The sequence below is a fragment of the Impatiens glandulifera genome, chromosome 2, assembly GCF_907164915.1.
Source record: "Impatiens glandulifera chromosome 2, dImpGla2.1, whole genome shotgun sequence".
NCBI classification, from domain to species: Eukaryota; Viridiplantae; Streptophyta; class Magnoliopsida; order Ericales; family Balsaminaceae; genus Impatiens; species Impatiens glandulifera.
The window spans coordinates 67,739,162-67,755,790 of NC_061863.1; the positions used below are offsets into that span (position 1 = coordinate 67,739,162).

The 16,629-nt window shown below is 27.6% G+C and overlaps 1 protein-coding gene across 1 annotated transcript; it reads right to left on the reverse strand.

Annotated features, from left to right (window-relative positions):
- Window positions 1-1,773: 1,773 nt before the first annotated feature.
- LOC124925681 (probable alpha,alpha-trehalose-phosphate synthase [UDP-forming] 10) lies at window positions 1,774-6,165 on the reverse strand. Its single transcript, XM_047465753.1, has 3 exons — window positions 3,672-6,165; window positions 3,337-3,610; window positions 1,774-2,337 (listed from the first exon to the last, which is right to left on the reverse strand). The coding sequence occupies exons 1-3, from the start codon at window positions 5,612-5,614 to the stop codon at window positions 2,011-2,013; spliced, it is 2,544 nt and encodes an 847-aa protein (XP_047321709.1). The 5' UTR covers window positions 5,615-6,165; the 3' UTR covers window positions 1,774-2,010.
- Between the last annotated feature and the right edge of the window lie 10,464 nt (window positions 6,166-16,629).

Consider the following 16,629-nt stretch of genomic DNA (forward strand, 5'->3'; position numbering starts at 1 on the left):
TCATAACACTGTCAATTGAATTTTGCTTGTTTATAATAATAAAAAATATTAATTATTATTAAGCTTCTTTATAAATCTGCTCTCACAATAATTGAATATTGCTATTTCCACTACATCGATTTTGAATATCGCTATTTCCACATCGTTTACTCACCGTCTAACTAACTATTGCTACTTCCAGTGTGCATTCGTTTAATACGGTTAAATTATATGATACAACTGTGACGATATCATTTTGTTTATATTAATTAGTCAAGGACTCGTTTGTTTGGAGTCTTCAGTTTTATATTTTATTTATTTTATATTAAACTACATTTAATGAAAACAAAAGTATAATGTTTTTAGCATAAAGCGATCGATCAAATCAAAAGATGAATGTGAGTGAGCCTCATTAATAAATAGATCTTTCATTTGTTTGTCACTAAGACATAATTATGAAGAAGCTTTTTACAGACATCAATCAGTTCATCTAGTATTTTATTTAAGACCTTGTTTAATTTTGGATTAGTTAGATAGATCTACCAACCGTATAAATTTATGATAATTAAATAGGTAAATTATTTGAATTTCTAAAATCTATAAGCGGATTTTCTGAATTTTTTCACTCATTTTCTCTTCTTGCTTAAATCAGTTAATTCACATTATTATTATTAACCTTTTATTTTTATAGTATTTTAGAAATATCAAAATTTCATAATTTTCCATTTGTTACTTTACCTGTCCAAAATTAATTATTAAATTTTCTTAGACAAATCAGAATCTTTAAAATTTATAGACTACTTTTTCTTAATTTAATATATTTGATCCTCTCATTTTTCAATTTATTAATTAAAATAGTAAAATACATTTAATATTTTTTTACTAAAAATACGTAATCTCATCAAAAGATTGTATACACATATTTTAAATAATTCATAAATTATTTTTAAAAACTTTTATTGTCTAAGGTTTTGTTTGTTTTGAGTTATTTAAATAATATAAATTCAAAAAATATTTATGTACTCCCTTCTTAGTAGTATTACATTATTTATTTTACTAAATAAAATATTAAAATATATTATATTTTAAATTATTATTTTTTTATTTTATCATTATATATTAATATTTTTTAAATTTTTTTATCCAAATATATTTTATATGTTTCACAAAATTGACACCCATTAAATAATTAAGGTTATACCAATGAGACAAATTGGAACAGTTTCATAGTGAAGGAAGGGACTGTCTACTAGTAATGTGATTCTGTTGTGGCAACCAGGCTGTAAGCTGTCCCACAAGCACTGTTTTTAGCCGCCTAGGCCTAGTTTTTCCACATTGGTCATTAAATGCATCAATCTATTTTCCACTTGCTAAAGATTAAAAATGAAAAATATATTTTCTTCTTTTTTATTTTCTCTAAACTTATTTTCAATGAGAATTCATGACTGTATTTGATATTAGATATAGAATGTGACATTAGAAGCAAAAGAAAGAAGCAATTGAGAAGATACATAAATACACATGTCAGTCCAAATGTGGTAAATGAGTGGTGATGGGGGGTGCAGAGTCTACTAATCTTCTCCACTCATATAACACCTTGGCCCCATCCATCATCTTCTTCTTCTTCACAATTCCCATAAATACACATATATACCTAGCTAAATAGATTTCTGCTGATTACATAATCATTTCATCAAATAATAATAATATATGTTATCTTGCCATCCCCTCCTTCCCATCAAATAAGGCATAATAATTTTAGCCCATCTGCAGACAGACAAATTCTCACTCATGAAGCTCTCTCATCAAACCTTAAAAAACAATCAAAAATACTTGTACATTTTCTGCTGTTATATACAATAACAACCACCCAACAAAGTTATACTTGAATGAGTAAAAAATAAAAAATAAAAAAAAAGGTTTTTTGTCATAAAACCATTTTCATGTATATATATATAAATATAATAGAGACTGAGTTATACACATGCAGAAAAAAATATATATATGAGCAGCCGGAAAAAATGTAGCAATTCAACATGCACTGTCAAACAAAACCTTGAATTCTGCAAGTTGGACAGGTTTTGGTCCTGAAACATTGGCAAGCCCTTTAAGCAATCGAACCACATCAGCAACATCATCGAGATAATACTTGGCCTTGCTTGGCTTTCTTCCCACCGTACATGCAAAGATCTCTTGGGGTGTAGTTGAGAGAGAGGCCTCTGAAACATTGCCCAATATACCCTGGAACATGTCCTCGTCAGACTTATCATCTCCAATGCACATCACAAAACCTGGCGGGGTCCCATCATTTGAAATTGTCGAAAGAACCTTCTCCGCAACCAACCCCTTGCTTATTCCCTGTGCAAATTGTGTTAGTTTGATACAACTAAGGTTCACTCTTAAGTCAGAGGTGCAATCTGTAGTATCATTCATCAATGATCATATAGGAATATTATAAGATAGAAAGAGGTGCATGTAAATCTTATTTCTTTGGGAACCTAATGCCTTGTTTGATCTCGAGTTATTCGAATAATCATGTGTTTATTTTCAAATAACCCCACTTCATGCAGCACATGAAAAACCAAGCTATTTGGGTGGTTAGAGTAAAAGGACATTAGCATCCTAATACATATAATGAATAATAGATGGTCTTGTTTGATTTTGGGTTATTTGAATAAACCAAGTGGCTATTTTCAAATAATCTTGTTTGATTGATGTAGGTAATTGAAAGGTTATTTGGATAAAAGGACGCAAGGGATATAAATATATACATTACAATAAAATGTATTTTGTTTGATAAATTATTTGAATAATGTGATTCATGAGCATATTTAATGATTGGATAGTGACTTATATGAAATTAATCTCAAATAAACCACATCAATGGCTTTGGTGTTTTAAATGATGATTTGAATGATATGAATAATGAGTAAATTGTTGATGAGATATTAGATCATTTGAAAATAATCCCATGTTACGTTTTCAAATAAACTTGTTCCGGGTAGGTTATTGAAAAATTGGCTATTTGGGATAAAGACATTAGGATTATAAATATATAATAAAATAATTATTTATTATTTTGGTATAGTTTGAATGATGTGATTGTCTAGGGAATAGAATAATAAATGATTAGATGGTAGGTTATTTGAGATTAAACACAAGTAATCCAAACCAAACAAGGCCCAAGTTTGTCATATGGGAAAAACAATAATATTGATTGTAACTCAATCCGTTTTAAAATATGTATTAGATTAGAACTCAACTCGTATTAGATATCAATTGGACAAAATTGATTTGAATTAATCTATCCAGTCATCCCTAATCCTAACAGTAATATCAAAGAGGGAGAGATCATACTTGGGGCTTGACCTCGACGATATTCTGACCCTTGTAAACAACCGCAGGTTCATTTGCAAGTACATTGTCTAAATGGTCCACAAGTTCTTTAGCTTGGCAGGAACCAAAATCAGGGTCAGCTTCTTGATGATGCCATACCAATGCAGTCTCTTTGGCTTCTATGCTAGAACCATCAGTCGCCTCTGTATATGATTTCATCACAGGTTCCACAATTTCCTTCCATTCAAGGTCCACAGACGACATACTGCATTCCCATTCAGAGTTCCTACTCCACCTGAAAAACAACACATTTATACCAAACTGTCAAAACAAATAATTCAAAACAAATTACATACCTTACAAAATACCCATGCTCAGCTGCTATTCCAAGTCTTTCACACGGATCCAGCCACTCGCTAAGAGAACTTTTCCCCCTCCCGCTAACAATAAACACAGTATTTTTTTTATCATTGCAAAGGGTATTCAAAGCATCTATAATCTCTGCACTGGGCCGCATATTAATAGAATTCTGTGGAATTAGAGTACCGTCATAGTCCAAAAATATTGCCCTTTTACTAGTCCTCTTATACGCCGACACGATATGATCGATAGCCAATTTCCGAAAATTAGGCGAAAGCGCAACTAACCTAAAACCCAAACCCAACCCAATTCCCCAATACCTCTTAGCATAATGGTTTTTACAAGACCTTTCCAAATCAACCACAAAACTGCGTGCCCAATAAGCCACATCATGGGAACTAACATACTGATAATGTTTCTCATGCCGCAACTGCTTCTCCGAATCCGGCGTAGTGATCGCCAAATACAAAGCCTCTGCCACAGAATCAATATCCCACGGATTAACCCTAATCGCCCCACTTAAAGAAGGCGAACAGCCCACAAACTCCGAAACAACAATCATACTCGTCCTCCGCTTGTCGTCCATCATACCCTGCCTGCAGACTATGTACTTGTAAGGAACCAAGTTCATCCCATCCCTAACTGCATTCACAATACAACATTCTGCAACCGCATAATAGGCGGTCTTCTCGTAACGAGCAACCGGACGATCAATGAGAATCACAGGAACATAATCGGAAGAGCTAAACTTGTCGTTGATTCTCTTAGCGGTTGTATAAGTTTCCTTCATGGTGTCCTGAACGTCCTTACCCGAACTCCTAGCAGGATTAACTATCTGAACTAGAACCAGTTTCCCTTGCAATTCTTGATGAACGTACAACAGTTGTTCAAAGGCTAGTAATTTCAGACTGATGCCTTTGAAAATATCCATATCATCAACTCCAATTATCATCTTCTTGCCTTTAAACTGCTCCTGTAATTCTCTAACTCTGATAGACGTCGACGTTAGATTCATGACGGACTCAAGTCGGCCCATATGAATACCCACGGGTAGGATCTTGATGTAAACAGTACGACCAAAGTAATCAAGTCCGATATGTCCTCGTTTGGATTCGTAATCAAGGCCTAGCATTCTACTACAGCAAGACAAGAAGTGACGAGCGTAATCAAATGTTTGGAAACCAATAAGATCGCAGTTGAGTAATCCTTTAAGAATCTCATCTCTAACTGGAAGAGTTCTGTATATCTCGGATGAAGGGAATGGACCGTGAAGGAAGAATCCTAACTTGACTCTATTGTATCTCTTCCTTAAGAAAGTAGGAAGAACCATGAGGTGATAATCGTGAAGCCATACGAAATCCTCTTCGGGATTGATTACCTCCATAACTTTATCAGCAAATAATTTATTTGCGGATACGTATGCCTTCCAGAGGTGGCGATCAAAGCGATCGCCACGATCTGGACACATAGGAAGCATATAATGAAAGAGAGGCCATAACTGTTTCTTACAGAAGCCGTGATAGAACTTTTTATGAAGATCATGAGGAAGGAAGGTCGGTACAGAGTTAAAATTATCGAGGAGGTTCTGAGAAACTTGATCTTGTTCCGAAATATCTACATCGACCTTGAGAGAACCGACGTAAATGACCTCAGCCTCTGGTGATAAACCGTCCTTCAATTGTAAATACAGTGAATCCTCATCGAAACTGAAGCATAATTTGCCTGTTTGGACATCCCTCTGGGCATGTAGAGGAAGGAAATTGGTGACGATAATCATCCTCTCACGAGAAGAGGATGAAGAAACGTCTGATTCACTATCGAAATCAGATATGATTCCAGGCACGGTCAGGACCCGCGGAAGTGTTCTAGGAGTAGATGGAATGTCTAGTAAACCCTCGCTAGCGAAATCCAAAAGATTTGCACATGATCTCGATGCCATTAATGTGGAAAAAAAAATAGTTAAAATCCTTTTTTATGTACAAGTTTGAATCAGAGTATGGATGGATTGATGAATATCAAAGTCCTGCAAAATCTGTCTGTCTGTCTGTTAAGGTAATGCTAGAAATTTGTTTCAAATTCAAACCCTATTGAACAAGTAACCGTTAGATATTAGGGGTTTTGAGAAGAACTTACAGATAAAAGCACTAGAGAAAGCGTAATCCTGAAAGTTAAAGACAAAATCAAATAGCTAGCGTGCAATATTCTCTATCTATGTGACATTTTGAAGAAAAAACCGATGCGAAATCCGGTCACACTACGATGACTGACTGACGACGAGGAGTGAAAAGTAAACAATTGAGAACTGAACAACAAAATGACATTACAAGTAAAAATTTCAAATTCTTGGCAGAGTATGAATTAATCGGAGTGAAAGCAGGAAGAAGGAAATTTATAGAAATGGAAGGAGATCTTGACGATGAAATCATCAAGAACATAATATTCGAACTGACCTGCGTGCAAAAGATGATCGCTGCTTCGCTGTGGAAAAAGAGAGAGAGAGAGAGAAACCGCGTGGTTTAGCGGGAGGCTCAACGCTTATCAGAACATCATATCTGAACAAGGAGAGAAGATGCAATGTGAGACGAAAAATGGGGAGGAGGAAAGAGAATGAAGAAATCTTACTGTAGTTATTATTAACTTCTTCTACCCCATCCATCAGTTGAGTTTACAAATAATAAATAAATAAATAAATAAATAAATGGATAATGTTTGTTTCATATTCACAAATAAATAAAGTAATAATTTCCAAAATATAGTTAAATTAATGGTTACTATCTAAACAAGGATAAATAGGTAAATTCACAACAATAGTGGTCTTCACAACAAATAACACAATTTGGATATAAAACTATTTAAAAGGTGTCACTAAATAAGTATTATCCTCCAATAGTGCATTTGTTGGTGCTGTTTTTTTAATAGACAAATATACCCCAGAAAATCTCTTCTATCTGCAATAAATAATTAGGTCCCCCAAATCAAAATCTAATCTAATCTAATGGATAAAATATTATATAAAGAAAGATAAGGGCGTTAATTTTCTTCTAATCTTGTTTTGACTTGAGCTAAAGTGCCCATCATTTTCAAACAAGTCGTGCTGAAATTCTTTTTTCCCCTTTTGCCCGTCTATTACACTCTAAATTAGAGCATTTTTTTTTTCATTATCATTTAAAATATTTTTAAATAATTTGTTCAATTTTTTTAAGATATATTTTTATTAATTACATTATCATTTAAAATATTCTTTTATTATATATTAATACTGATTAAATATTTTTAACAAATTAATCTCAATCAAAATAAAATTGAATAAATAACACAATTAAATATTTAAATAACTCGGACTCAAATAAGACCTTAATAAATTTATAATTTTTATTTTTATCAAATTATCCATTTATTTCATGGTATATATATTTATATATAACCAGCGTAGTAACTCAAATAACAATCATTTTTATCTAAGAAATTAGATTCTTCCTATCTTTCTAAATTATATAATATATATAGTTAATTATATAATTAATATTGCAGTCATAATCTAAAGTATTTATATTTATATTTTAGGATAAATATGCATAATATTAACCATGTTCTATTTCTTTAGTCCTAAATTCTTAATTTAAAACAATAATAATAATAATTGATGTTATTTGATATATATTAAATATAGGTTATTGGGTACCTAAAAAAATATTTTATGGAGATTGAAAAAATAATATTTAAAGGTGATAATTATATAAAAATAATTTCAAAAAATTGTCATTTTTAAATGTGATTTATTCTATAATAGAAATCTAATATAATAATTATTTTTTCAATGAGGCAATAGTGTATCATTTAGTAATATAAAAAAAAAAAAATATCTGTTGTTGTTGACGAGAGATTCGTGGTATTTTTGTAATTTAGTCGGGGTTTAAGGTGGAGTTAAAGAGTAATGCAAAGAATAGAAATATAAAGTGGATAACTATTGAAGGGGGAATAGCTAGGGATGACAAGGATGAAGTGCCTTTCCTTTCTTTCCCATTTTCCTCGTCCCTGTCTCTCTCACACACAGTTTCCAAGTCCATCTCATCGTACGGACTCATCCACGTGGGCCAGTCATCTGTCCGTATACGACTACAAAAACTCATTAACCAATACTATCTATCCACGTAGGACACGAACCTTATAAATAGTCAATGATATCACGTGTTGATCACGTGTTGATCACGTGATACAACCCGTTCTGAGGACCCGACATTAGGGGGTGGTGGTGGGACCGACTTTATCCATTCCCCCGACTTTAAAGCCAACTTCTCCTAACAGGACTTAGTTTTAAGTTTGTTTGATTTTTCTTGGCATTAGACAGAAACAGAACGAGAGACCCTTATTTTTTTTTCTTTCTATATTGAACAAAATGCTAAATTTTTAATTTAATAAAACTGTTCAATAATATTTTTTTATCAAACTGTTAAATAATATTTAATTTATATTATAGTTTTTAAGTGTTAATTTATTATTTATCATTTGAAATAAATAATAAAAAATAAAACACCTTTCAGATAACTTCGAGTAATATTATTTTGTAGATATAAGCTGTGTTTGGCACAAGGTACAACATATTGAGTATAAATAATAAGGAAATATAAATTATAATTAGGTATAAAAGAGTATAATTTATATATACTATTATTGTTTGGTTGGAAGTATAAGACATTATATAGGTTTATAATTTTTTGTTTATAGATAATATAAAATTTAAGTATAAGAATAAAATAATATTTTTATTTTTTTTGTTTTTGTTAATTATTTTTTTAATATTATTTTTAATGAGAAATGATTAGGTAAGGGAATTCGGTGAGGGAATTTGGTGAGGGAATGATGTGGCATAATCTTATTCGCTGAAAAAATCAAATAATTTCTCTCTTTTCTCTCTTTCCTCCCACTTTTACATTTTTCAACCAATGAAGGTAATGGCACGTCATTCCCTCACCAAATTCCCTCACTAAATTCCCTTACTCTATCACTCCTCATTTTTAATTAACCTTATTGATATTTTAATGTTATATAAAATTTATTTTAATTAATTTAAATATTATTAATATTATATAAAATAAATAAATAATAATATAATTACTTTATTATTTTAAATTAATAATAATATATAAAAATAAATATTTAGTATTATTTTATAATTTTGTTTAAAATAAGAATAATAATATATAAAAAATTTAAATTATTGAACTAACGGTTAAGAGATAATAATTATAATTAATAATAATTATAATTAATAATAATACTATTATTATTATTATACTACTAATTATAAAATAAACCTTAACTTTGTTTTTTTTAAATAAATAAAATTTTAAATTATTTTAAATTTTAAATATTTAAATTTATAAAATAAGTTTATTTAAAAAAAGTAATATAAACTAAAATTAAAAATAAATAAAGCTTAATAATTAAACTTTAATGAAAATTAAAAAAAACAAATTAATGTTAATATTAAAAAATTAAGAATAAAAAATAAATTAAAAATAAATTAAAAATTTAATACCTTCTTATTGTAACATGTGGAGGGTATTATTAGCTTATACCTCTTTTAAAATATAAATTATACCTTCATTTTACTATACATATAAAACCATTTTGCCTTACAATTTTACTATTGAATAATTATAACATTATAGAACTCCCTACCAAATACAATAAGATTTTCCCATCAACCGTATGTTTGTTTCTTCTTCCAATACCATACTTGATTGCGTTACACAAACCACCCATCTCAACCCCATCTAAATTTGTTTTTTTTATCTGCCATAGTTAAATTAAGCCCCTAGTTGGAAACTTCAAATTATATTTCAAATTTGACTATTTTTTTATACATTTTCATATTACTTACAAGTTATTATATATATAACTTGTTTGTTTGTTAAATATAGTTTTATTCAAATAATAATTTAGATGATAAAACTTGTTAACAAATAATTAGCTGAATAACAACTAATTAAAAACTTTCAATTTTTATTTGACTAAGAAAATTTAGTAAATTAGTTCAAATGACAAAAGTTGGGTCTAAAAGATTAAATATTTCAATTTGCATTTAAACATTTTAAATTGAACTGAGAGTCATAAGTTATTAAATATTTTATATATGATTATTGAGATAGTACTAACTTAAAAAAAAAAATTAAAAAAAAAATGGAAGGTTAAAAAGAAATATCGATTTTTTATTAAAATATTAGGTCTCACCATTTAATTAATTGATGAAACAGTATCTTCAAATTTTACTTATTTATTATATATTTATATACAAGTTAAATTAGTTAAATTAACTTAATTAATATAAATTATAAATTAATTAAATTATTAGAGTAGGACAAGGCTCCGACATACTCTATAAGTTAAATTAGAAGTTCTAATGAGTGCAAACAAGTCTCAAATCATGCTAGAAACTTGTCTATGGTCTTAGAGTGAATTTCAATTCAATGAAATCAAAGTTGAGATTGGGCAGAATATTTTTATAAAAATATGAAATTCTTGACCATTAATTGATGTTTGTTCTTCTTGTTTTTGATTTGGTTGGATTCATGGAGTATCTTGATACATATTCCAGTTGGACTTAAAGCTGATTCGAATTGATTAAAAGAAGAAAAAAAAGATGAATGATAAAGATGAACTCTGGTTCATTTGTTTTGATTGACTTTCATTTTGACTGAACCTGTTAAGTATGAGGTCAAAATCGGTTAAGTATGAGCGGTCTGATTTACACTTAAACTGGTTTAGCCCTTTTAAAGTCCAGTTTGTTTGACAACTTTAATATTTTAGGTCATTTTCTATATAGAGGCCTCTTAAACATTTTTTAAAATTTGAAAAGAAAATGACTCAGAATAATTTTCCATATTTAATGAAACTCGAAAATTCTGATTAGGGATAATTTGGACATTTTGTATTGTTTAACATAACATGTAGTGTCTATAATTTGTGCTTCAGTTATCCGAAAAATATGAAGAAAATTTCATTATGATCGTTAAATTATTTATATTTTTTTAATGTAAAAACTTTCTTGCCTACCTTAGTGTTTACCTACTCTTTTTCTAGAGAGGTGAAGTTTAAGGTAGTGCAGCTTTGACTTTCTTGGATCGCTAAGTAGTTTAATGCTAGTTCTAGAACCTAAACTTACTTCTTTGACTGGCTATCTAAAAGTTTAGTTTTTTTTCTTTTACCCTGATATCTCTGCTATAGCTTATTTATGATATGCAGTTTTCCGTTTGGAGACAATAGAATATTTTATCTTATTTTGAACTAGAACATCCTCTGCGTTGTGTGACTTACTAACATTAATTTCTTGACACATTACAATTTAAGCCATTTAGGACCTAAATTGTTTATCTGTTTTTAGTCCATATTCGCTATTTACGCTATAAGTATTTTTTTTCTAAACCAAAATGAACACTACCTACTAAATATCTTAGTCTAGATGCATGTTAGTACTAGAAAAAATGTATTTTTTAGATTCTATGCTATGTCATAGATAGGGAAAGGAACGAGATTATGTTATTTGTTTAAATTAAATAAATTTGATGTAATTTGTAATGATTAAAATAAAAAGGTCAAATTTGTTTCGGAGTAGAGATTGTCCATTTGGACGGGCGTGTGAGACATAACGTCAAATGTCCTTCCCGGCACGTAACCAAGCACCATGCCTAAAAATATTTCTAATTTTTTTCCTTAGTTTCTCTCTAAGCAAAATAAGTGACGACTCTTAAAAATAATCAAAAGTATGTCTAACTTTTGTTAAATTCTATTTCGGTTTCTCATCTCATTTTAAGATGAGATGACTTTTGAGAGAGTCAATCTCTCGTTTAGTTTTACGACATGACAGAGAAATGTAAGTCATGAGACTTAGCAAAATAATCGACTAAAAATAGTTTTCTAAAAAAGTGCATGGGTCGAGCCTACCATAAAAAATCATCGCCTCCTACCGCGAGAGCAAGTGTGAAAGTTAAGGCACGAGGCCGACCAATTTCGAATCGCACAAAATGTCCTTAAATACGGGGTCTTAAATGTTTTTAAATATCAAAATTGAAACAAAGCAAAATAAAGACATACAACAATATAAAAAAATAATATTGGAGTGGAGTTGGGGTAAAAACAAAATATTTATGATGATACTTATAAGGGCAAATTACTTGGGTGACCATCTAATTACACTGATCGTTCACTTATAGCCCTAAATTTATTTTTAAAACAAATCGCCTTTCAACTTTTAGAAAAATTACAAATGACCCTTCCGTCAACTTTTTGGTTAAACATAACGACTTAAACTTAAAATATTTTATATATATATATATATTTATCTTATTTTTTATTATTAAATTGCTTATATATATATATATATATATATATATATATATATATATAGTATTATATATATATATATCTTTTATCATTAATTTTTATATTTATATAATTATTAAATTTATAAATTTATACATAGATAATATATATATATATATATTATTTATTTTTATCTATATATATATATATATATATTTATATCTATAAAACAAAATTTAAAAATAATTTTTATATATTATCTTTAATCATTAATTTATATATTTAAAAATAATTTGAGGGTTAAAAGTAATGATAACCTCCCAACTACTCAATAACTTTTAATCCTCAAATTAATATAAATTAATGATTAAAGATACTATATATAAATTATATATATTTTAAACTTTATTTTATATATATATAAATATATATAAAAATAAATAATATATATATAAACAATTTAATAGTTATATATATAAAAAAAAAATAATGATTAAATATAATATATAAAAAGTAATATTTTAATCTTAAACCGTTATATTTAACTAAAAAGTTAAGGAAGGGTTATTGGTCACCATTTTAAAAGTTAAATGGACGATTTGTTTTAAAATTTAATTTAAGAGTTAAAAGTAAGCGATCAAAGTAATTAAAAGGTCGCCCAGATAATTTGTCATATTTTCAATGATGAAATATTTAAAAGGTCACAATAAATTTTAATAAAAAAAACCATTTTATTTTTTTATATATATACTCCGTATCAAGTTTGGGTTTAAGTTTCGCACACTCTCTATCCCCGACCCCGTACCCAATCGGGTACCTTCTCCCAAACTCCATGCCCGACCTCGTAACTGATTTAAATAAATTATATATATTTTAAACTTTATTTTATATATATAAAAATATATATAAAAATAAATAATATATATATATATTATCTATATATTATTTAAAAGATTTAATAATTTTATAAATATAAAAAATAATAATAATATATATATAAACAATTTAATAGTTATATATATAAATAAAAACAATAATAATTAAATATAATATATAAAAAGTAATATTTTAATCTTAAACCGTTATATTTAACTAAAAAGTGAAGGAAGGGTCATTGGTCACCATTTTAAAAGTTAAATGGACGATTTGTTTTAAAATTTAATTTAAGAGTTAAAAGTAAGTGATCAAAGTAATTAAAGGGTCGCCCAGATAATTTGTCATATTTACAATGATGAAATATTTAAAAGGTCACATTAAATTTTAATAAAAAAAACCATTTTATTTTTTTATATATATACTCCGTATCAAGTTTGGGTTTAAGTTTCGCACACTCTCTATCCCCGACCCCGTACCCAATCGGGTACCTTCTCCCAAACTCCATGCCCGACCTCGTAACTGATTTAAAATACCTAAAACCGACTATTGAGTACCCACAAATTATCAGACATACAAATATTTATTGTCATCTCTAATCATAATTATTTTAATTCCACTCATCTATCAAATTCGCGTTCTTATTTGAACCAAGCCTACCTCTGAACTTTTTTGAATTGATCTAATTTATTTCATCAAATAAAATATCATTATTTTTAAAATATATTTTACTAATTATCTTTCATTTATATGATTTGAATAAAATAAAAAGATAATGACAAACGTTTTTTATAGTTTTTATTTCATCTTAGTGCCCTATATCATTCAATGCTAAAATACCAAAAATGTATTTTACTTAAAATAAAATATATATTTTTATTATTATATATTAATATATTTTATAAAAAATATACATTCTCAAAATCAATATCAATCAAAATTAAAAACCTATCATTGTTTTTATTAATGATTACTTAAATTGATTATATATATATATATATATAATGTATTAATTTTTATATATATATATATATATATATATATAATGATGTTTAATTTTGAAAATGTTCAGATTGTCGGGTCGAAAACTGTGGTTAATTTGTATATATTTGTGAGAGTAAATGGATACTTGGGTCGGATTCTAAGTTGACCCACTCATAAACTTAAAACGGTTAAAAATAAAATTAAAAAATGTTTTAGGTATGTTTTGAACTCGCAACCTAACAAAATAAGTACAACTTTTTAACCAACTAGGATAATAACATTTTATATTTTAAATTCAACACCTAATTTGATGAACGCGGAACGTTGTAACAATATAAGTTCAACTATATATATATATATATATATATATATAATGATGCTTAATTTTGAAAGTGTCCGGATTGCCGGGTCGAGAACCGTAGTTAATTTGGATATATATGTGAGAGTAAATTGATACTTGGGTCGGATTCTGGGTTGACTCGTCCATAAACTTAAAACAGTTAAAAATAAAATTAAAAATGATATAGGTATGTTTCGAACTCACAACCTAACAAAACAAATACAAATCTTTAACCAACTAGGCTAATAAGATTTTATATTTCAAATTTAACACCAAATTTGATAAACGTCGACGTTGTAACAATATAAGTTCAACTTTTTAACTAACTAATATATATATATATATATATATATATATATATATAATTAATGATGCTTAATTTTGAAAGTGTCTGGATTGTTGTTGATACTTGAGTCGGATTTTGGGTTGACCCGCCCATAAATTTAAAACGATTAAATATAAAATTAAAAATGCTATAGGTATGTTTCAAACTTGCAACATAACAAAACAAGTTAAACTCATTAACCAACTAGGCTAATAACATTTGATATTTTAAATTCAACACCAAATTTAATGAACGCAGGACGTTGTAACAATATATTTTTATTCGTGTGCATCGCACGGGGATCTTCCTAGTTGACTTAATAGTTGTTTTTTATGGGGTTTATATTTAAATAATATAATTTAATTGTCAAAAATAAGAAATCAAATATTGAGAGTTCAAAATCGGTTTTATTGGTGAATCACCCTTCCCTATTGAACTCTTAGCTTGGATCTAGGCTTATTGAAATCCAGCTCGCTTGGATCTTACGCAGACTTGGATTCTCAATAACTATCCTAATACTTATTATTGGATGGTGTGAGTTTTGTAAAAAAACAAAAAAAAAAAAACTTTGTAATGATATTAATTTACACCTAAGCAAATCAATTACTTAAATTCCATCTAGATAAGTAATTGATTTGTGTCGGCTTTTGTGGACAAATTAATTTATAGAGGCGGGGGGTTGGAAAATGAAATTGGAGGGTGAAAAGGACTAAAGAGGGCAGCTAGCCTAGCACATTCTCGTTCGATTCATTCCAGGTGTTATGGGTCCTTTTGACTATTGTTATTTCTATTTCTATTTCCTACCAATCTCGAATCTCAATTGAGGCAGCTCTTTTTGACTTCACATTCTTATCAATTATTTTTCCACAAAGAAGGGAGATATTCCACAACAAGCTGTCAATTGACTGTAAATGCCCAAGGATTTCTTCATTAACTCAACTTATTAAATGCAACCATATATATATTTACAATCTATTTGTTTTAAGTTTTTTATATCATACAAAGGAAAAAAAAAACATCATAAATAATAAGATTTGTTGTACAAAAACCAGGAGCTTGTTTGATCTTGTTTTTGTGGGATTTTATCAAAAAAATAAACTTAATTGTATAAAGAATATGTTTAGATTTTTAATTGGTTTAATTATTAGTATCTTATTGTATTTAAATTTAGTAAAAATAATGTTAGAGTATTTTAATTTATGAAATTAGTAATGATTTTTTAAAAAAACTATGTAAAATTCTAAAAAGAACAATAGAAACCCTAATTAAGTGAAATCGTCTGATCTTGGTTTGTTTTTAGAATACTTTGGGATTTTGTACAAAATATTTTGTTTGATTTGTATTTTTATTTGGTTTATTTATTCAAATATTTTATTTATTCAAAATTAATAAGAATAAAGTAATAATATTTTAGTTGATAAAATGAATGATTTGATAATTAAAATTATATTGATGCAATGAAAATAATATTTATAGAAAAAAGTTAATTAAAACCTTAAAACCCACATCAAACTAGTTTTAGGTGAATAGTGTTTTTGTTTGTAGAAAAAATTAATCCTCAATATAAATAGAAATATATATATATATATATATATATATTAAATAATACAAAACAACATTTAAAAATAATAATAACTAAATGGTAAAACTTATGACCAATTTAAGTAGATTACAAATTTAATAAAAAAATCAACAATTTTATAATTTTTAAAGATGAAAAACAATATCATTTGAGTTTTTTAACCATAGTAATAAAATAAAACAAATCAATCAAACATTATTAAACAAATTTATATCAAACATTCTAAACAATAGAAATTATTAATAGCAAAAGTATTGTAAATAATCATGACATAAATACTATAAAAACATGTGTAAGAGAATCACAAAATGAAAATTTATTTTAAAAACACAACTTTATATTTTTTATTATTAAAAAATGAATGAATATGAATTCGAGACAGAATCACTAAAACCATTAAAGTATATAAATAACAAATGACCACAAAATATTATAATTATTTTTCGGATTTAAAAAATTCTTAACGACAATTATATTCGGCTAAACATGATGTTACATAAATAAACACAAAACAGTAACTCGGAAATA

Bases quoted from the DNA above. Each gene is read 5' to 3' on its own strand.
- LOC124925681 (XM_047465753.1), bottom strand. From the start codon at position 5,614: ATGGCATCGAGATCATGTGCAAATCTTTTGGATTTCGCTAGCGAGGGT. The intron at 3,611-3,671 runs GTATGTAATTTG...GTTGTTTTTCAG, and splicing joins GAGCATGGGTATTTTGTAAG to GTGGAGTAGGAACTCTGAAT. The intron at 2,338-3,336 runs GTATGATCTCTC...CAATTTGCACAG, and splicing joins TCGTCGAGGTCAAGCCCCAA to GGAATAAGCAAGGGGTTGGT.